General features: G+C 45.6%; 1 protein-coding gene across 8 annotated transcripts in view; it reads right to left on the bottom strand.

Moving 5' to 3' along the window:
* Positions 1–15668: 15668 nt before the first annotated feature.
* TAF1 (TATA-box binding protein associated factor 1) overlaps positions 15669–21381 on the bottom strand; it is a 115244-nt gene continuing 109531 nt past the window's right edge. For all 8 annotated transcript variants that reach the window (XM_051827188.2, XM_051827190.2, XM_051827191.2 and 5 more), the window contains 2 exons: positions 16929–17036; positions 15669–16509 (listed from right to left, as the gene is read on the bottom strand). In XM_051827188.2, coding sequence (XP_051683148.1) covers positions 16320–16509; positions 16929–17036 — 298 coding nt within the window. In that variant the 3' untranslated portion in view covers positions 15669–16319. The remainder of the gene's footprint in view (positions 16510–16928; positions 17037–21381) is intronic.

The following is a 21381-nucleotide window of genomic DNA, read 5'->3' as shown; positions in this document are numbered from 1 at the left end:
TCTCTCTCTCTCTCTCTCTGTGTGTGTGTGTGTCTGTCTGTCTGTCTTGTTCTTCAAGTAGTTGCAAATACACAAACATTTTAAAAAGGAATTGCATTAAAAAGCATGACAGCAGAGGAAGTGCTGCCACATTCCTGGGATGGAAACAAGAGGTTGGAACTAACATTAGAGCCACAGATGTGTTGTTTCCTCCACGCACACCTGAACTTGTTTTTTCCCAGTGTTTCTTCTTAAAGCCCTTTCCACTATGCCCTCTGGAACCAAACTGCCTCGTACCTGCCTTTCTTCACTGAACTTCCCCCCGTCCTGCCTTAACTGAACTGAGTCTCTCTGCTGAGGCCCCTGTACCCCCCTCAGCCCTCGCCAGGACACTGCTGATTCTCTCACTCTGCCTGCTCTGTTGTGGGACAGGAGGTGTTCCTGGCGAAGCTTACTGCAGGTTCTTCCCTCCACAAGTGAAAGAACTCCTTCCAAGGTGGAGGCGTAGAGATGTACAGGAGAGCAGAATTTCTCTGGAGCAAAACAAATGTGCAAGCTCAAGAACCAAGTTGTGCATGAGCAAAACAGCCAAAAAAGCAAAAGGACCCAAATAAAAACCCTTCTCCAAGGAAATAAATCCAACAGTCAGAAAGCTGTGTGCGAAGGAAAAAGAGCCTTGAAAGAAAAAAGCCCCCAACTGAGAAAAAGCCCCACAACAAGATTAGGCCTACCCTTTACCTCCAGAGGCACTGGGGGTGATGTCCTGAGTGGGGCCCTATTGAATATTCAAAGAGGGTGGGGTTATGGGCGGGGCTCCAAGCACCATCCATTTCCTGCCCATTTTAGGAAGTGGTGAAGCTCATGGTGTCAAGGTGCATGATGAGAGAGGGTGTGCCCCATGGTAATTTTATTATAATGATATTATACCAATCTAAAGGTGCCGGGGGAAGGACACATCCTGCAGCCATGTTGGATATTTCCAGCTAAAGCCGGTTGCAAGTTGGCAACATTGTGGAACTTGCGGCTTCTGCTACCATGTAAGGGCTGGGTGTTTGCTGGTGCACAGGAGCTGAGTGTGCAGCATGTACAAAAAAGGAAGCCTACCCTGTGCACAGGGAGGGAAGGGAGCCTGGATGGTGCACAGAAGTGGGCCTGTCATGTGGGCCAGGGCAGGTTGTCACGGGGGCTGGCTGCAGCTGTCCGCAGCCATGAAAAAAAAAACGCCATCAGCTGCAGCCGTCAATCAAAGGCCTACGCAATTGGCGATGAACTGTCAACGGGTACCTGGGGTTGTCAATTGCTGACCTGCACCAGTGTCAGCCTCCAGTTTGGTTCTTTTTTTTTTTTTTTTCGACAGGCAGAGTGGACAGTGAGAGAGAGAGGCAGAGAGAAAAGTCTTCCTTTGCCGTTGGTTCACCCTCCAATGGTCACCGCGGCTGGCGTGCTATGGCCGGCGCGCTGCGCTGATCCGATGGCAAGAGCCAGGTACTTATCCTGGTCTCCCATGGGGTGCAGGGCCCAAGCACTTGGGCCATCCTCCACTGCACTCCCTGGCCACAGCAGAGAGCTGGCCTGGAAGAGGGGCAACTGGGACAGAATCCGGCGCCCCGACTGGGACTAGAACCCGGTGTGCTGGCGCCACAAGGCAGAGGATTAGCCTAGTGAGCCGCGGCGCCGGCCTAGTTTGGTTCCTAGCTGTCAAATTCCAGCTCAGCTAGAGTTGTCAGTCATTGACCCATGGGGTTGGGCAGGTTGGCAAGGGGCTGTTAGACCTTAGCTCCACCCCTAGCTGTCAAACTCCAGCTCTACTGGAGCTGTGAATCATGAGTTCCTCCCTATAACTATCCAAGTTTCCATACCACCACAAACACAGAGACTGGTGGTGGGAAGGATAGAAAAGCTTTCTCGGAGCTCCCAGTTGCCAAATCCACCACTCCTGGATAAAAAATGTTCACTCCTTTCAGGCTCAAGATACCTGGCTTCATAACATTCTATGCAACCTTAAAAGTAGCATCATGTGGCCAGCGCTTGTGGTGCAGCAGGTTAAAGCCCCAGTCTGCAGTGCTGGGATCCCATATGGGTACTGGTTCTAGTCCTGGCTGCTCCTTTTCCGATCCAGCTCTCTGCTGTGGCCTTGCAAAGCAGTGGAAGATGGCCCAAGTCCTTGGGCCCCTGCACCCATGTGGGAGACCTGGAAGAAGCTCCTGGATCCTGGCTTCAGATTGGCACACCTCCAGCCATCTGGGGAGTGAACCAGTGGATGGAAGACCTCTCTCTCTCTCTCTGTAACTGTCTTTCAAATAAATAAAAATAAATCTTAAAAAAAAAAGCAGCATCCCAGCCTCCTTATTCAGCAAGAATTTTTGAATCTGGCTTTCAGTTTTCCTCTCTACCCCACATCATATCATCAGCTCGAAGACTCCACAAGAGTCTGGATGACAATCCAACTCCCTGGCTTTCCAATTTCTTGGACTTTTTCAATTGTCTTCAAAAAATATCCAAATGCCTTGGTTTAACAGAGAGTTTTCCTCCAAATACAGTTACCTCTGTTTCGTTCCCTGGCGTGATTTGTCAGTCCGTTTCCTGCTGCTCCTCACAATACTTGAGATGGGGTAATTTATAAAGAACAAAAGTTTACTTCTCACAGTTCTGGAGGCTGGAAAGTGCAAGATCAAGGCAAGGGGAAGGTTGGGTTGTCTAAGGGCTGCATCCCCCTAAAAGAAAAGGAAAGTTGTGTCCACACGTGGCGGAAGGCAGAAGGGCAAGCAGGCCAAACACTGCGGGAAGCCTCCTTTATCAGGGTCTTAATCCCATTCGCAGGGAGACTGCATTTCTTAGTACCATCTCATTGGCGACATCTGAACTTTGGAGGAAACACATTAGAACCATGACAGTGTCTTATATGTTTCCTATTCCTGCTATAAGAAATCATTTCTGAGTCTCTAACGCTGCTGTTAATGTATCCCTTCAGGCTCCATGCTCATCCTCATCTGTCTGAAGTGTCAGTTCCATTCCCACTGAGTTTGCCTATGGAATATCGACTGATTCATTTAACAATTTAGCCTTTCATTTCTTATTCTTCCTTCACTCCAGGAACTTTTGTCTCACGTTTGCTTATTTATTTGAAAAGGTATTGGGGCTAGCACTGTGGCACAGTGGGTTAACGCCCTGACCTGAAGCACAGGCATCCCATAATGGTGCCGGTTCGAGACCCGGCTGCTCCACTTCCGATCCAGCTCTCTGGTATGGCCTGAGAAAACAGTGGAAGATGGCCCAAGTCCTTGGGCCCCTGCACCCATGTGGGAGACCCAGAAGAAGCTCCTGGCTCCTGGCTTCGGATCAGCACAGCTCCAGCCATTGCGGCCAATTGGGGAATGAACCAGTGGATGGAAGACCTCTCTCTCTCTCTGCCTCTCCTCTATTAAAAAAGAAAGAGAGAGAGAGAGAGAGAGAGAGAGAGAAAGAAAGAGTACAATGAGAGCGAGAGAGAGAGATAATCTATCTTCCCTTCAATGGTTCATTCCCCAAATGGCCACAACAACCAGGGCGGGGCCAGGCTGAAGTCAGGAGCCAGGAACTCCATCTGGGTCTCCCATGTAAATGGCAGAGGCCCAAGCACTTGGACCACCATCTACAGCCTCCAAGGATGTATCAGCAGGAAGCTGGATTGCAAGCAGAGCTACCAGGATCAGAATGGGCACTCCAATCTGGAAGGCAGGTGTCCCAAGTGGTAGTCCAACCCACTGCACCACAATGCCAGCCCTCACTACACAAACTTTACCCACAGAAATTTGACCTCTGAGACTGAAAGAACCCCAGTCTTTCAAAAAGGCAGAAGAATTTTTACTTGTGGCCCAGATTGAGTAACTTACCCTGGTGCCTAAAACAGCAGCAACAAAAAAAGGACATGAAACAATGGTTTACAGACATTGGTCTTCAAGCAGTGTATGAGAGTGATCACAGAAAGAGAAGAAACCACCAAAATGAGTCTTATAATTACCCTAGCACACGGAGTGGGAGAAGGAACAGAGACACAGTCTAACAGTCTATGGGTTGAGAAGACAGAGTAGGGGGTCAAGGGAGGCCCCAGAGCTAAAGTTCAGAGGACAGAGTTCTGGAGAAAAAGAATAGAGTCCCAGGGAGAAAGCTCTAGGAATCTGCAGAGGATGCCCCTGCAGTCTTCCGTGGTTGTCTGATGACTGTACACACTAAAACTACCTAAAGTAGAGGAAGAATCACCTGAATGGATTAGAGGGAAAAACATTCAAAGCTCACACAGGTACCAGAATAGTTTGTGTTCCCACCAGCCTGATTGTGGCTGAGAAAACTTCCTAAACCACAAGATGCTGGGTAGAATACTGAGAAGGGTATTGCCTCAGTAGTGAAACAAACTAGCCTAGACCAAAAGGTTGCTTAGAGGGACCAGCACTGTGCCTGCAGTGCCGGCATCCCATATGGGCACTGGTTCAAGTCCTGGCTGCTCCACTTACAATCCAGCTCTCTGCTATGGTCTCAGAAAGCAATAGAAGATAGCCCAAGTGCTTGGGCCCTTGCACCTGCGTGGGAAATCTGGAAGAAGATCCTGGCTCCCGACTTTGGATCAGCGCAGCTCCAGCAGTTGCCGTCATCTGGGGAGTAAACCAGCGGATGGAAGACCTCTCTCTCTCTCTCTCTCTCTGCCTCTGCCCCTCTGGAACTCTGCCTTCCAAATAAATAAATAAATAAATAAATCTTTTTTTTTTTTTTAAAAAAGGTTGCTTTGATCCTGCCTTAAACAAGTAAACAAGATCAAGCTGGGGCAGGAGCACTTGAGGTACAGTGCGTTAAACCATGACAAAGGACACTGACATCCCATTATCAGAGTGCTACTTTGAGTCCTAATCACTTTGCTGCCAATCCAGCTTCCTGCTAATGCACCTGGGAAAGCAGCAGATGATGGCTGAGGACTTCTGTTTTTGCCACTCGTGTGGAAGACTTGCATGGAGTTCCTAGCTCCTGGCTTTAGTCTGGTCCAGCCCTGGCTGTTGCTGCCATCTGAGAAGTGAATCAGCAGATGCAAGATCAATCTCTCTCTCTCTCTCTCTCTCTCTCTCTCTCTCTCCTTTTTTGTCACTCTGCCTTTCAAATAATCTTTCTTTAAGATTTATTTATTTGAAAGGCTGAGTTACAGAGAGAGAGAGAGGGAGACATAGAGAGAAATCTTCCATCTGCTGATTCACTCCCCAGTGGCTCCAATAGCCAGGACTGGGCCAGGCCAAAGCCAGGAGCTGGGAGCTTCATCAAGGTCTCCCTCATGGGTGCAGGGACCCAAGTACTTGGACTATCATCTGCTGCTTTTTGCAAGCACATTAGCAGGGAGCGGGATTAGAAGTGAAGCAGCTGGGACTCAAACTGGCACCCATATGAGATGCTGGCATAGCAGGCAGTGGCTTTACCTGTTATGCCACAACACCAGCCCCAGCAAACACATAATATTTTATTTTTATTTTTTCTTTTTATTTTTCTTGGACAGGCAGATTTAGACAGTGAGAGAGAGGAGAGAGACAGAGAGAAAGGTCTTCCTTTGCCCTTGGTTCACCCCCCAAATGGCTGCCACGGCCAGCGTGCTGCGCAGATCCGAAGCCAGGAGCCAGGTGTTTCCTCCTGGTCTCCCATGTGGGTGCAGGGCCCAAGCACTTGGGCCATCCTCCACTGGCTTCCTGGGCCGCAGCAGAGAGCTGGACTGGAAGAGGAGCAACCGGGACAGAATCCGGCGCCCTAACCCGGACTAGAACCCAGGGTGCCGGTGCCGCAGGCGGAGGATTAGCCAAGTGAGCCGCAGCGCCGGCCTCAAACACATAATCTTAAAAAAATAAAATAAAATAAAGCTGTTTCTTTTTTTTTTTTTTTTTTAATTTTTGACAGGCAGAGTGGACAGTGAGAGAGAGAGAGAGAGAGAGAGAAAGGTCTTCCTTTGCCGTTGGTTCACCCTCCAATGGCCGCCGCTGCAGCCGGTGCACCGCGCTGATCCGATGGCAGGAGCCAGGATCCAGGTGCTTTTCCTGGTCTCCCATGGGGTGCAGGGCCCAAGCACCTGGGCCATCCTCCACTGCACTCCCTGGCCATAGCAGAGAGCTGGCCTGGAAGAGGGGCAACCGGGACAGAATCCGGCGCCCCAACCGGGACTAGGACCCGGTGTGCCGGCGCCGCAAGGTGGAGGATTAGCCTATTGAGCCACGGCGCCGGAAAATAAAGCTGTTTCAAAGTAACTTCACAATTTCCCAGAACAAAGCTTAAGCATATATACAGTAGTGCAGAAACATCTCACATCAAACAATGTCTGTTATCCAATAAAAAATTGAGCAAGTTGGGGCAAGCATGCAGCCCAGATGTTAAGATGTCAATAAAGGTGCCCGTATCCAATACTGGACTGCCTGAGTTCAACTGCCAGCTCCCGCTCTGACTCCAGCCTCTGAGCCTGGAAGGCAGCAGTGATGGCTCAGGCAGTTGTGTTCCTGCCACCCATGTGGGAGACCTGGGCAGAGCTCCTGGCTCCTGGCTTTCATGTGGCCCCACCTGAGCCACTGCAGGCATTTGATGAGTGAACCAGAAGATGGGAGCTCTCTATCTGTCTCTCTCTCTCTCTCTCTCTCTCTCTCTTTCTCTCTCTGTATCTGTCTCTTTGACTCTCAAAATTAACAGAGATGCAGACAATCAGGAAAATACCCATAATGAGGGGGAAAAACAATAGAAACACAAGCAGAAATGACATAGATGGTAAAGCTAACAGACAAGGACAATGAAAGGTCTACGTTTTTAAATTTTTTGGAGGGGGGAAGGCAGAGAGAGAGAGAGAGATAGGGATTGAGTGAGCAAGTGAGCGAAATATCCCATCTGCTGATTCACTTGCCAAACGCCTGAAATGGCTGAAGCTGGGCCAGGTTGAATTCAGAAGCCAGAAGCTCAATGCAGGTCTCCCACAGGGGTGGCTGGGACCCAAATACATCACCTGCTGCCTCCTGGGCCTGTGTTAGCAGGAAGCTGGAATCTGGACTGGAGATGGGACTCAAACTGAGGTATTCAGATATGAGATGTGGTTGTCCCAAGTGGTGTCTTTACTGCTATGTCAAATGTTTGCCCCAGTAAAGTAATTAGTATAACTATATTTCAAATGTTAAATTATAGATGAAAAATGGAGCATGTTGAGGCTGGCATTGTAGTGTAGTGGGTTAACCTGCTGCCTGGAAGGTTGGCGTCTCTTATGGGCACCAGTTTGTGTGCTGGCTGGTCCACTTCTGTTCCAGCTCCCTGCTAACAGCCTGGGAAAGCAGCAGAAGATGGCCCAAGTGCTTGTGCCCCTGCTATCCTTGTGGGATAAAGCTCCTGGCTCCTGGTTTCAGCCTAGTCCAGCACTAGCCACTGTGGCCATCTGGGGAGTGAACCAGTGGATGGCAGATCTCTGTGAGTATGTGTCTCTCTCTCTTTCAAATAAATAAACCTTAAAAAATAAAAATATGCCACATGGGATTAATATTTGATTTGATACTGCAGAAAAAAGATCAGCAAACTTGAAGCCATAGGGGCAGGAACTGTGGCCCAATGGTCGAGCTGCTGCTTGGGATGCCTGCAACCATGTCGGAGTGCCTGGGACCAATGTCCTGACTGTTGTAGGCATCTGGGCAGTAAATCAACTGATGGAAGCTTGCTCTCATGCACTTGCTCTCTCTCTCTCTCTTACTCTGCCTTTCAAATAAACAATAAAAAACAGAAAACCTTGAAGGCATACTAATAGAAATTATTGGGGCCGGCCCTATGGTGTAGTGGATAAAGCCATAGCCTGCAGTGCTGGCATCCCTGGGAAAGCAGTAGAAGATGACCCAAATCCTTGGACCCCTGCGTCTGCGTGGGAGACCGGGAAGAAGCTCCTGGCTCCTGACTTCAGGCTGGCACAGCTCTGGCCATTGCGACCATTTGGGGAGTGAACCAGCAAATGGAAGACCTTTCTCTCTTTCTCTGCCTCTGCCTCTCTGAAACTCTGCCTTTCAAATAAATAAATATTTTTAAAAATAATAGACATTTTTGAGTGTTAACAAAGACAAAATGACAAAAATGAACAGTTCATCAGTAAGGTGTGCAGCAACCCCAAGCAGCCTTCTATACATGTAATTGAAGTCCCTGAAGGAAGGGAGGGGAATAGAAGAAATAATTGCCCCCATTTTTCCATTTTTTAGAATCAAGGATAGTCTTTATTATTATTTTAAGAGGCAGAGAGAGAGAGAGAGAGATACAGAAGAAGAGAGACAGAGATAAATCCCTCCATCTGCTGGTTCAGTCCCCACATACCTGCAGTGGCTCCTGATGGGATGTTGAAGCCAGGATCCGAGAATTCATTCCAGATCTGCCACATATGTGGCAGGAACCCAGTTACTGGAGCCATCGTCTGCTGCCTCGTAGGGTCTGCATTACCAGGAATCTGGAGTCAAGAGTTGGAGACAGATAGTAAATCGGGCACTCCAGTATGGGACACAGGCATCTTAACTGCAAGGCCAAATACCTACCCTCCAAATGTTATGACTAATATAATCACAGACCCCAAACTCCCAGAAAACTCCAAGCACATGAAACATGAAGAACATTATATCAAAAAGAAAAGCAAGCTAAACTCAAAGCTAACAGAAGGAAAGCAAAAATAAAGCTACAAGAAGGGATAAGCAAAATAGAGAACAGGAAAATAATGCAGAGATTCAAAGATCAACAAAATTAAAAAGACCTAGGGCAGCACTGTGGCATAGTGGGTAAAGCCACTGCCTGCAGTGCTGGCATCCCATATGGGCACGGGTTCGAGTCGTGGCTGCTCCACTTCTGATCCAGCTCTCTGCTATGGCCTGGGATATCAAAAGATGGCCCAAGTCCTTGGGCCCCTGCACCCATGTGGGAGACCTGGAAGAAGCTCCTGGATCCTGGCTTCAGATCAGCGCAGCTCCAGCCATTGCGGCTAACTAGGGAGTGAACCATCGGATGGAAGACCTCTCTCTCCACCTCTCCTCTCTCTGTGTGTAACTCTGACTTGCAAATAATAAATAAATCTTTCAAAAAAATTTAAAAACCTGAGGCTGGTGTTGTGGTTCAGCTGGTTAAGCTGCTGCTTAGAATGCAGGCATCCCATATTGGAGTGCTGGTTCAAGTTCTGGGTACTCCATTTCCAATCCAGCTCCCTGCTAATGCTCCTGGGAAGGCAGTAAATGATGGTTCATGTACTAGGGCTCCTGCCACCCATGTGGGAGACCAATATGGAGTTCCTGGCTCCTGGCTTCAGCATGGCCCAGACTTGGCTATTGCAGCCATTTGGGGCATGAATTAGACTATGGAAGATCTCTCGCTCTCTCTCTCTCTCTCTCTCTCACTCTCTCTCTCTCTCTGTCACTCTGCCTTTCAAATAAGTAAATAAAATATTTTTTTAAAAAAAGCTATTTCACATTTAAAAACCTTCAGCTAGTTTGACTAAGGATAAAAAGAAAGAAGACTCAGATCACCAAAGTCATCAATAAAAGTAGGGACATTACTACTCACTTTACAGACATAAAACGGATTCTAAGAGACTATAATGAGTAACTGTATGCCAGTATACTTTCTAGCACAGAAGAAATGGATCAATTCCTAGAAGCACACAAATCACCAAAACTGAATCAGGAAAAAATAAGAAAAATATGACCAGACCTATAAAAAGTAAGGAGATTGAACTAGTAATCAAAAAAAAAAAATCCTAAAAAAGAAAAGCCCAGGACCAGATGGCTACACTGATGAATTCCACCAAAAATTTAAAGTAATACTAACCCTTCTCAAACTCTTCCAAAAAGTTGAAAAGGAAGACATCTTAATTCATCCTATTAAGCCACTATACTGTGATATCAAAGACACTGTAACTACAGACCAATATCCCTTATGAATATAGATGCAAAAATACTCAGCAGAGTACTAGCAAACCAAATTCAGCATCACATTATCACATTAAAAAGGTTACATGCCATGACCAAGTGGAATTTAACCCAGGAATGCAAGGGTAGTTTAACATGAAAATCAGTCAATGTAATTGAGTTGGAAGAACAAACTCAAATTAGTTTCTCCCACTATAATCTCAAAACCTGGTTCACTCCTGTGACCTCAAAATATGTGGGAATTTCTCCCCACCAGTGAGCAGGCAGCAATTCTGCAGTGGACACCACACTGTCTGCCTGGAAATAGTTAAGACTTTACAGGTTGAGGGCTCAGTCCTAGAACACTGACCCTACTTCAGACCTAGTTGCAAGTCTGGGCCTCCAGAACATTTGACAGAATGACTACAAATTGAGGTGCCCTCAATCACCCCCTTGGGGACAATTAATTTGCTAGAGCAGCACACAGAACTCAGGAAAGCACTACTTACATTAAAGGGTATAAAGGGTAAAAAAAAAAGGGTATAAAGGGTATTTTTTCATTTTAGAAAGATTTATGTATTTATTTGAAAGGCAGAGTAGCAGAGAAAGAGATGGACAGAAATCTTCCATCCCCTGGTTCACTCCCCCAAAAGGGTGCAACATCTGGGGCCTCCCAAGAGCCAAGAATTTCATCTGGGCCTCCCATGTGGGTGGCAGGGGCCCAAGCACTTGGGCCAGCTTCTGCTGCTTTTCCAGGCACATTAGCAGGCAGCTGGATAGGAAGTAGAGCAGCCAGGACTAAAACCAGCACCCATATAGGAGGTCAGCATCGCAGGTGCTGGCTTAACCCACTGCACCACAACGTGAGCTCCCATATATGGTATTTTAAAGAATGCAAATAAGAAGCTAGATGAAGGGGCCAGCACTGTGGCGTAGCAGGTTAAACCACCGCTTGCAGCACCAGCATCCCTTATGGGTGCTGGTTCAAGTCCTGGCTGCTCTGCTTCCAATCCAGCTCTCTGCTATGACCTGGGAAAGCAACAGAATACGACCCAATGCCTTGGGCCCCAGCACCCACGTGGGAGACCTGGAAAGAAGCTCCTGGCTCCTGGCTTCAGATCGGTGCAGCTCTGACCGTTGCAGTCAACTGGGGAATGAACCAGCGGATGGAAGACCGCTCTCTCTCTCTCTCTGCCTCTTCTGTGTAACTATTTCAAACAAACAAATAAATCTTGAAGAGATACACAGGGTAAGGTCAAGGTCTGGCAGGGTCCCAAGTACAGGAGCATCCATCCTCGTGGAGTTGGGGTGCACCACCCTCCCAACATGTGAACGAATTTTTGTCCATCTGCCTGCAAATTTCCACATATTCAGCTGTCCAGAAACTCTCTGAACCATGTCCTTTTGGTTTCCAAAGGACTTCATTGCACATGCACAACTGAAGCATGGACAACCATGTTGAAATGTGATTAGGAAAAAAAGGGCATGATTTAATGTTACTTGACTGGGTGGGGAAACCCAGCAAAGCCTGTCTGTTCAGATTCTTCAGCATTTCTTCCTCACAGGTATGGGGCAGGGACCTCTTCTGAAATGACCATTCACTGTCACACAAGTTAGGTCAGATAATTTCCTGATGGGCAGCAGCTCCAAGGAAGGGGGCAAAGGGTGGAGAGGGATGTTAGAGTTGCTTTTTTATTAAAAAAAAAAAAACCTTTATTTTATTTACTTGAAAGGTAGAGTGATAGAGAGGGACAGAGAAAGAGATCTTTGATCCACTGGTTCACTCCCCAAATGACAGCAACATCGAGGGCTGGGCCAGGCCAAAGCCAGGAACCAGAAACTCCATACAGGTCTCCCACGTGGGTGGCAGGGTTGCAAGTACTTGGGCCATCATCTGATGCTTCCTAGGCACATTAGCAGGAAGCCGGGTCAGAAGCACAGCAGACAGGACTTGAACCAGTATTTCAATAGGGGATGCTGGCAATGCAGGCAGAGGCTTAATCTGTTATGCCAGAACGCTGATCCCTATATTAAAGTCTGTATGACACGCCTTGGAGGAAAGAAATTGTAGTTCTGTGGCCTGCCTTGACGAGGGAGTTATAAGTCAGGCACCATCGATGACAATCAAAAAATATACATCATATCCCAGTAATATGCCACATTATTAGAATGAAGGCAAAAATCACATAATCATCTCAATTAACACAGGAAAAGCATTTGACAAAATCAAATATTCTTTCTTGTTAATAACACTCAATAAACTAGGAATAAAATAAAACTTCCTCAACATGATAAAGATCATATATGAAACACCCACAGTGGCCGGTGCTGTGGCGTAGGTGGGTAAAGCTACCACCTGCAGTGCCAGCATCCCATATGGGCACCAGTTCTAGTCCTGGCTGCTCCTCTTCCTATCCAGCTCTCTGCTATGGCCTGGGAAAGCAGTGGAAGATGGCCCAGGTGCTTGGGACCCTGCATCCGCGTGGGAGACCGGGAAGAAGCTCCTGGCTCCTGGCTTCAGATCAGCGCAGCTCCAGTTGTTGTGGCCATTTGGGGAGTGAACCAACAGAAGGAAAACCTTTCTCTCTGTCTCTTCTTCTCATTGCCTGAGACTCTACCTCTCAAATAAAGAAAATATTTAAAAATAAAATAAAAATAAATAAATAAATAAAAGTGTTAGACCTGGGACCAGTGCTGTGGCATAGCAGGTAAAGCTGCCACCTGCAGTGCCGGCATCCCATATGGGCACTAGTTCGAGTCTCGGCAGCTCCATTTCCAATCCAACTCTCTGCTGTGGCCTGGGAAAACAGTAGAAGATGGCCCAAGTCCTTGGCCCCCTGCACCCATGTGGGAGATACAGAAGAAGCTCCTGGCTCCTGGCTTCAGATCAGCATAGCTCCGGCCGTTGTGGCCAACTGGGGGAGTAAACCAACAGATGGAAGACCTCTCTCTCTCTCTCTGCCTCTCCTTCTCTCTCTATGTAACTCTGTCAAATAAAATAAATAATCTTAAAAAAAGATTTATTAAAAAAAAATTTAGACCTAGGGGCCAGCGCTGTGGTGTAGTGTGTAAGGCCACTGCCTGCAGTGCCAGCATCCCATATGGGTGCTGGTTCTAGTCCCAGCTGCTCCACTTCCGATTCAGCTCCCTTCTATGGCCTGGGAAAGTAGTGGAAGGTAGCCCAGGAGCTTGGGCCCCTGTACCCGCGTGGGAGACCGGGAAGAAGCTCCTGGCTTCGGATCGGTGCAACTCTGGCCATTGCAGCCAATTGGGGAGTGAACCAGTGGATGGAAGACCTCTCTCTCTCTGCCTCTCCTCTCTCTGTGTAACTCAAACTTTCAAATAAATAAATATTTTAAAAATGTTAGACCTAATAAATGAATCCAGCAAAATTTCAGAATACAAAACCAAGGCACAAGATTATATTTCTGTACATTAAGCAATGAAGTCTTGCTATAGTTTGAACACGATTTGGCTCTTGATCATATGTATATATGTTTAAATCTCAGAGCCATAATTTGATGGTGATAAAAAGGTACAAATTTATTTTAACTCTTAATCTAACTATGGGTTTTTGTTTGTTTGCTTAGGAGATGGATCTAGTGGGAAGGCTTTCTTTTAAGACTTATTTATTTATTTGAAAGGCAGAGAGAGAGAGAGAGAGAGAGAGAGAGATCTACCATCTGTTGGTTCACTCCCCAAATGACCAAAAAGGCCGGTTCTGGGCTGGTTTGAAGCCAGAAGCCAGGAGCTTCCCTTGGGTCTCTCGTGTAGGTGCAGGGGCCCAAGGACTTGGGCCATTCTCTGCTGCTTTCCCAGGTGCATTAACAGGGATCTGATTAGAAGTAGAGCATGGGGGCCGGCGCTGTGGTGAAGCGAGTAAGGCCGCTTGCAGTGTCAGCATCCCATATGGGCACCGGTTCCAGTCCTGGCTGCTCCACTTCTGATCCAGCTCTCTGCTTCGGCCTGAGAAAGAAGTAGAAGATGGCCCAAGTCCTTGGGCTCCTGCACCCGTGTGGGAGACCCAGAAAAAGGTACTGGCTTCTGGCTTTGGATCGGTGCAGCTCCAGCCGTTGCGGCCAACTGGGAAGTGAACCAGCGGATGGAAGACCTCTCTCTCTCTCTCTGCCTCTCCTTTTCTCTGTGTGTAACTCTGACTTTCAAGTAAAATAAATAAATCTTAAAAAAAAAAAAAAGAAGAGGCGCATGAATGGGTGTCCACATGGGATGCCAGTGTTGCAAGTGGCTTAACCAATTGTGCCACAGTGCTGACCCCTAGAAGGAACTCTTTAGGTCACTGGAGGCATGCCACTGGAGGGTAATTATTGCAAGAGGATTGGTTATAAAAACCTGAGTTGGGCCCAGCCACTCTCTACTTCGTTGCTTGCCAATATGTCCTTCTTCTGCACGTGCTCCAATACTACCAGACACCAGACACCAAATCAATGGGGCTGTCTGATGTTGGACTTGAGTCTCCATAACTGTGTAATAAATAAATCTTTTCGAGCCGGCGCCGTGGCTCAATAGGCTAATCCTCCACCTTGCGGCGCCGGCACACCGGGTTCTAGTCCCGGTTGGGGCACCGGATTCTGTCCCGGTTGCCCCTCTTCCAGGCCAGCTCTCTGCTATGGCCAGGGAGTGCAGTGGAGGATGGCCCAGGTGCTTGGGCCCTGCACCCCATGGGAGACCAGGAAAAGCACCTGGATCCTGGCTCCTGCCATCGGATCAGCGCGGTGCGCCGGCTGCAGCGGCGGCCATTGGAGGGTGATCCAACGGCAAAGGAAGACCTTTCTCTCTGTCTCTCTCTCTCACTGTCCACTCTGCCTGTCAAAAAAAAATAAATAAATAAATAAATCTTTTCTCTTTACAAAATTAATTGCCTCCATTATTTCATAACAGTCATGAAAAGTTGACAATACGCATCACATGTTCATGGAATGAACATATTGTGAAGATCACAATAGTCTGCAAAACAATCTATAGATATAATGCAATTTCTATCAAAATGCCAATGGCATTTTTTTAAAAATAGTAATTATTTCTATGAACACGTAGACAAAACTCCAAATCATGGCAGAGCCTCCCAGCACCCAGGATTATGCAGTCACTCAGCTCATCCACCATCCATGCCGAAGTTAGGATTTCAATTGGGGAAAGTATCCTGGAGTTTCCCTGTGGCTCTCTCACCAGCGGCTGCTTGGTCCTCATGACCTGCATCAGCTTTTCCTTCTCTGTCTCATAATTGGAACTACAGAGTGCACGAACCCACTCTTGTTCCTTGAGACTGAGTTGGGCATGTGGTAGCAACCCTTGGAGGCTGATCTAGGCTCAGAAATGCCAATGACATGCTTTTTAAATTTTTTTTTGCAGAAATAGAAAAACCCATCCTGAAATTCAGATGAAATATAATGGGATTCCAGAGAGTCAAAACAACCTTGAAAAAGAAGAACTAAGTAGGAAGAATCACACCTTTCGATTTCAAAACTTACTACAAATGCTATAGTAATCAAAATAGTGTGGTACTGGCACAAAGACAGACTTACATACCAATGTAAAAGAACAGAAATCCCAGAAATAAGCCCTTGCATTTACAGTCAATTCATTTTTTTATAAGAATGTCAAGACAATTCAATGAGAAAGGATAGTCTCTTCAACAAATAGTGCTAAGGACATTGTATATCCATATGCAAAAGAATGAAGTAAGACCCTCGCTTTAAAATGCATACAAAAATTAACCTGAAGTCGATAAGAGCTACAATTATAATGCTCTTAGAGAAGAAACCATAGTGGGAAATCTTCATGACACTGGATTTGTCATTAATTTATTCTATATGACACCAAAAGTACAAACAAAAAGAAAAATGAGTTGGATTTCATCAGAATGTAAAACTTTTATGTATTAAAGAACAATATCAACAGAGTAAAAGGGCCCCTACAAGATGGAAGAAAATATCTTCACCTCATAAGGAATCAATATTCAAAGTATATATAAAGAACTCCTACAACTCAATAAAAACAATCAGATAAAAAAAACCCAATCAATTAAAAAATGATTAAATGACTTGAACAGGCATTTCTTCAAAGAAGACATACCAATGTCCAATAAGCCTATGAAATGATACTTAACATCATTATTCAATGGAAAAACACAAATCTAAACCTCAGTGAGCTATCACTTCACATCCATTAAGAAGGCTACTGTTTAAACAACATACAGAAAAGAACAAGTGTTACTGAGGTTGTGGAGAAATTGGAATCCTTGGGCATTGCTGGTGGGAATGTAAAATAGTGTAGTCACTGTGGAAAATAGTTTAGCAGTTCCTAAAAAATATTAGGCCAAGGGGTGAACATTTGGCACAACAGTTAAGACACTACTTGGGGACACACACATTACATATTGGAGTGCCTGAGTTCAAGTGTCTGCTCCTCTTCTGATTCAGCTTCCTGCTAATGTGCATCCTGGGAGGCAGCAGATGATGATTCACGTATTTGAGTCCCTGACATCCACAAAGAATTCCAGTTTCCTGCCTTCGACCTGGCCCAGGGCAGGCTGCCGCAGATACTTGAGGAGCGAATCTGTGGATCGAAGTTCTCTTTGTGTCTTTCTGCAGGTCTTTGTCTCTCTCTGTCCTTCTGCCTTTCAAACAAAATGAAATAAATTCAGTCAAAATTCCCTGATGACCCAGCAATTCCACCCCTAGGGTTATACCCAAAGGAACTGAAAACAGGGACTTAACAGATACTTACATAAGAAAGTCATAGCAGCATTAATCACACAGAAAAATGGTGCAAAAAATTAAATGTTCATCAGCAGAGAAAGGGATGAAACAATACATGGTCTATTCATACAATGAATAGTTTCATCCATAAAAAAGAATAAGTACTGATACATGCTACAAAATGGATGAACCTTGAAAACCTTATGCTAAGTAAAAGAAGCCAGACATAAAAGGACAAATATTGTGATTCTATTTCTATTAAGTATCTAGAATAGGCAAATTCCCAGTTACAAAGTAAATTAGAGGGGCTACCAAGAAAGTAAATTAGAGGAGCTACCATTGTGTCGCAGCAGCTTCAGCCACCACCTCCGAGGCAGGCATCACATGTGGGTGCTGGTTCAAGTTCCAGTTGCTCCATTTCCCGTCCAGCTCCCTGATAATGTGCCTGGAAAAGCAGCAAAAGATGGCCCAAGTGTTTGTTTCCCTGTACCCACGTGGGAGACCCAGATGGAGTTCTAGGTTCCTGGCTTTGGTCTGGCCCATTGTGGCCATTTGGGGAGTGAACCAACAAATCTAAGATTCTCTCTCTCTCTCTCCCTCTCTCTCTGTCTCTCTCTCTCTCTCTCTCTCTCTCTCTCTGTGTGTGTGTGTGTGTGTGTGTGTCCCTCCTCCTCTCTTTATAACACTGCCTTTCAAAAATAAAGTAAATCTTTAAAAAAAAAAAAGTACATTAGAGGTTACCAGAGGCTGAGAGAAGAGAGGAGTGGGGTTTCTTGCTTAATGCATAGAGTTTCTATTTGGTGTGATAAAAAGTATTAGATATGAATAGTGTTAGTTGTTGGGTAGCATTGTGAATATAATTAATGCCAGTGAATTGTACACTTAAAAAGTTAAAATGGAAAGTTTGTTATGTATTTATCACAATTAAAACACATACAGAGTATAGCATATCAGAATATTTCTTTTTAAATTTCTAAAAAATTTACTTGAATAGCAGAGAGAGAGAGAGAGAGAGAGTGTGTGTGTGAGAGCGAGCTAGAGAGAGTTCCCATCTGCTGGCTTCCTCTCCAAAAGTCTGCACAGGCTGGGGCAGGGCTGGGCTCAAAGCCAGAAGCTGGGAATGCAATATAAGTTTCCAATATGGGTGGCTTGAAGTCAATTACTTGAGCCATCACTGCTGCCCTTCAGGGCTGTATTGTTAAGAAGCTGGAGTCAGAGGCTGGTGTTGTGGTGCATCTGGTTAAGTAGCTGAAGGCCATCCAGTATGGGCACCAGTTCAAGTCCTGGCTGATCCAGCTCCCTACTAAAGTGAGAAAGCAGCAGAAGATGGCCCAGGTACTTGGGCCTCTGCAACCCACACAGGAGACCCAGATGGAGTTTCAGGCTCCTGACTTCAGCCTGGCTCAGCCCTGGCAGTTGTTGCCATTTAGGGGAGTGAACCAGTGGATGAAAGTTTCTCTCTCTCTCTCTCTCTCTCTCTCTCTCTCTCTCTGTATGTGTGTGTGTGTGTGTGTGTGTACCTTTCTCAATGTACCTCTGCCTTTCCAATAAATAAATCTTTAAAAAGCAGTAGCAGCAGCAGCAGCAGCAGCAGCAGCAGCAGCTCAAGTCAGGAAGCAGAGCCAGGAATGATGCTTAGGCACTCCAATGTGGGACACAGGCATCTTAACTGCTAGGCCACTCTCCACAATCACATTTCTTATAACCAGGGATAAAGAGAAACTCTTACCAAGCAGTCAGAGAAAAGAGGCATATTATGCACAGAAGAATACAGATAAGAAGGACAGCAGGTTTTTTCATCAGAAATAATGCAAACCAGAAAACATTGGCACAATATATCTAAACTACTTAAAAAAAAAACCTGCCAACCTAGAATTCTATACTAATGGACTGTAGGATAGCATGAGGGATCCTTGTAATGGAACTGTTCTGTATCACTGTGCTGGTGGTCACATGTGATAAAACTGCACAGAACTAAAGACACACACATACACACACAAGTGCTTATACAGCTGGTAAAACCTGAATAAAGCTTGTGGATTGTACCTATGTCAATTTCCTGGATGTATAGAGTCCTAGAGTTATGCAAGGTGTTACCACTGAGGCAAACTAGGGGAAATGTATTGGGATCACTACACTATTTGTTTACAACTGGGAAAACCCTGCTTCCACTATTTCCCCACACAAAGCGTAAGCATTCCTTTTTGAAGCATTAATAAAATCAGGACACTTCCCTGCTTAAAACTTTCCAATGGCTTCCCATGCCCCAAGGAGTTACACAATTGCATACTTTGAAACGTCTATGACCTCATCTCTTACCACTTTGCCCTTGCTTACTCTGCTCTACACATATTGGCCTCTTTGCTGTTGCTAACACATTGAGAACCTCTCCTGTCTCAGCACTCTGGATCTTGCATTCTCTCCACATGCAATGACCTTCCCTCCAGATAGCCACATCATTCATTCCCTCACTTCAGTAATTTCTCTGCTCAAATGTCACCTTCTCTGAAAAGCCTTCCTTGACCACCCTATCTAAAATAGCAACCCCCACAACACACACTCTCTCTACATAACCTTATCATACTTTAGTTTTCTTCATAGTATTTATCACCACCTCACACGTATTTATTCATTCTCTCTTCTCCTGTCTATGAAAGAAGGGATTTCATTTTGTTCATTGCTTTATTCCCAGCACTTACATCAATGCCTGGCACATAGCATTCACTCAATAAATATTTTTGAGTGAATAAATGAATTAATGACTTCCAGTTCTTGGAACAGCGAGTAAATACATAACTGAATAGGAATAACTTTGTCTTCTAGGGCCCAGCATAGATCAGGTGCATAATTATTATTCAATAAATACTTGTTGAATGAATTAATGAAGCCTGCAAACAAACATGCTCACATCTTACAAGTCTCTTAAAAAAATCTTCTGGTAATACCAATTTTCCCTCCAGCAATTATTATCATTATGGCTGCGGTCAAGTACTTATTTAAACTCTGATGTCTTAATGGTTCATAGATGAGGGGTGAAGACTTGATCAAACTGTGGTGGCCAAAAGGTGGGGTTGTTGAGAGGTCTTTGGGACACTGGGGGTGTGCCCTTGGAGGATGGTTCTTGAAAGAGGTTTGATGACTTGAATTCAAGTTTGGCCCAGGATCTCTCTGCTTCTTACCCACGATAGGACTGTGCCTCTGCACCTGCCACGGTGAGCCTCCACCAGAAGTCAGACTATGGAGCCACCCTATCCTGTAACCTGCAACTGTTAGCTGTAATTAACTTGTTCCTTCTCAAAGAAGCTCCTCTTAGGTATTTAGTTAAAGTAACAAAAAGTGGATGAATACAACTGTCATTCTTCTTCCCAGGATAGACTAGCTTCTTTCTCACTTTCCAATCAGTACTTCAAAAATGTTTAAGAACTGTATCACAAATATAGAATATATAATTATATTCAGAACACAGAACAAATACCTACTTCTACTGAGCATTAATACTGCAATTATAAACTAAATTAAATATGTTACCACATAAGTTAAAAAAAATGGGGAAAAAAGAAAGGAAGGAGGAGTGAGAAAGGGAGGGAGGAAAGGGGGAATCATCATCATATTCTTAGAACTATCTATGGACTACTTGAAATCTGTTCTCTTTATATGAATAATTTTTTAAATATTTATTTATTTGAAAGTCACAGTTATACAGAAAGAGGAGAGGCAGAGAGAGAGAGAGAGAGGTCTTCCATCTACTGGTTCACTCCTCAGATGGCTGCAATAGCCGGAGCTACACCGAACCGGAGCCAGGAGCCAGGAACTTCTTCCGGGTCTCCCACGCGGGTGCAGGAGCCCAAGGAGTTGGGCCATCTTCCACTACTTTCCCAGGCCATAGCAGAGAGCTGGACTGGAAGAGGAGCAGCCGGGACTAGAACCGGTGCCCATATGGGATGCCAGCGCTCCAGGCTAGGGCATTAACCTGCTGCGCCACAGCGCCGCCCCCTGAATAATTTTTTCTTTTAAAAAAGACATACTCCTAGTCATTCATATGATCAGAGGGTAAACAACTGATACTCTATAGTGTATTGTGTTGCCAAGCTATAATAATTGGTAGCTTAGATCTATCAAATGCATGTTGTCTTAGGATATTTTCTTTTTTTATTTATTTGGAATGCAGAGAGACAGACGCACAAAGAGAGATCTCCCATCCATTGGTTCACTCCCCAAATGCCCACAATAGTCAGGGCTGGGCTAGGCTGAAGCTGGGAGCTGGAAACTCCATCAAACTCTCCAGTAGTTGGCAGGGACCTAACTACTTGAGCCATCACCTGCTGCCTCCCAGGGTGTGTATTAGCAAGAAACTGGAATTAGGGGTGGAGCTGAGACTTGAACCTAGACATTCTGATATTGGATGCAGGCATCCTAACCTTGTGTCAAATGGCCATTTCTGACTTATATTTTCAACTTACATTGGGTTTATTAAAAAGAAAAAAGGTAACCCCATTTTAAGTCGAGGAACATCTGTATATGAATAATAAAATGAACACTCATGTACACGCCAATCAGCTGAAGAAACAGATCAAGAGGTTGGCATTGTAGCACAGAAGGTTAAGCTGCCACCTGTGTCGCCAGCATCCCATATTGGAGTACCAGCTTGAATCCCAGGTGCTCCACTTCCAATGCCCTGCTGATGCACCCAGGAAAACAGAGGAGGACGTCCCAAGTACTAGGGCACCTGCCACACATATGGGAGACCCAGAAGGAGTTTCTGGCTCCTGGATTCAGCCTGGCCCAGTGCA

This window comes from Oryctolagus cuniculus, chromosome X (assembly GCF_051225735.1).
Source record: "Oryctolagus cuniculus isolate XC-2025 breed Fujian yellow rabbit chromosome X, ASM5122573v1, whole genome shotgun sequence".
In the NCBI taxonomy this organism is placed as follows: Eukaryota; Metazoa; Chordata; class Mammalia; order Lagomorpha; family Leporidae; genus Oryctolagus; species Oryctolagus cuniculus.
The sequence above is the reverse complement of the archived record's forward strand: the minus strand, read 5'-3'. Positions and strand labels throughout refer to the sequence as shown.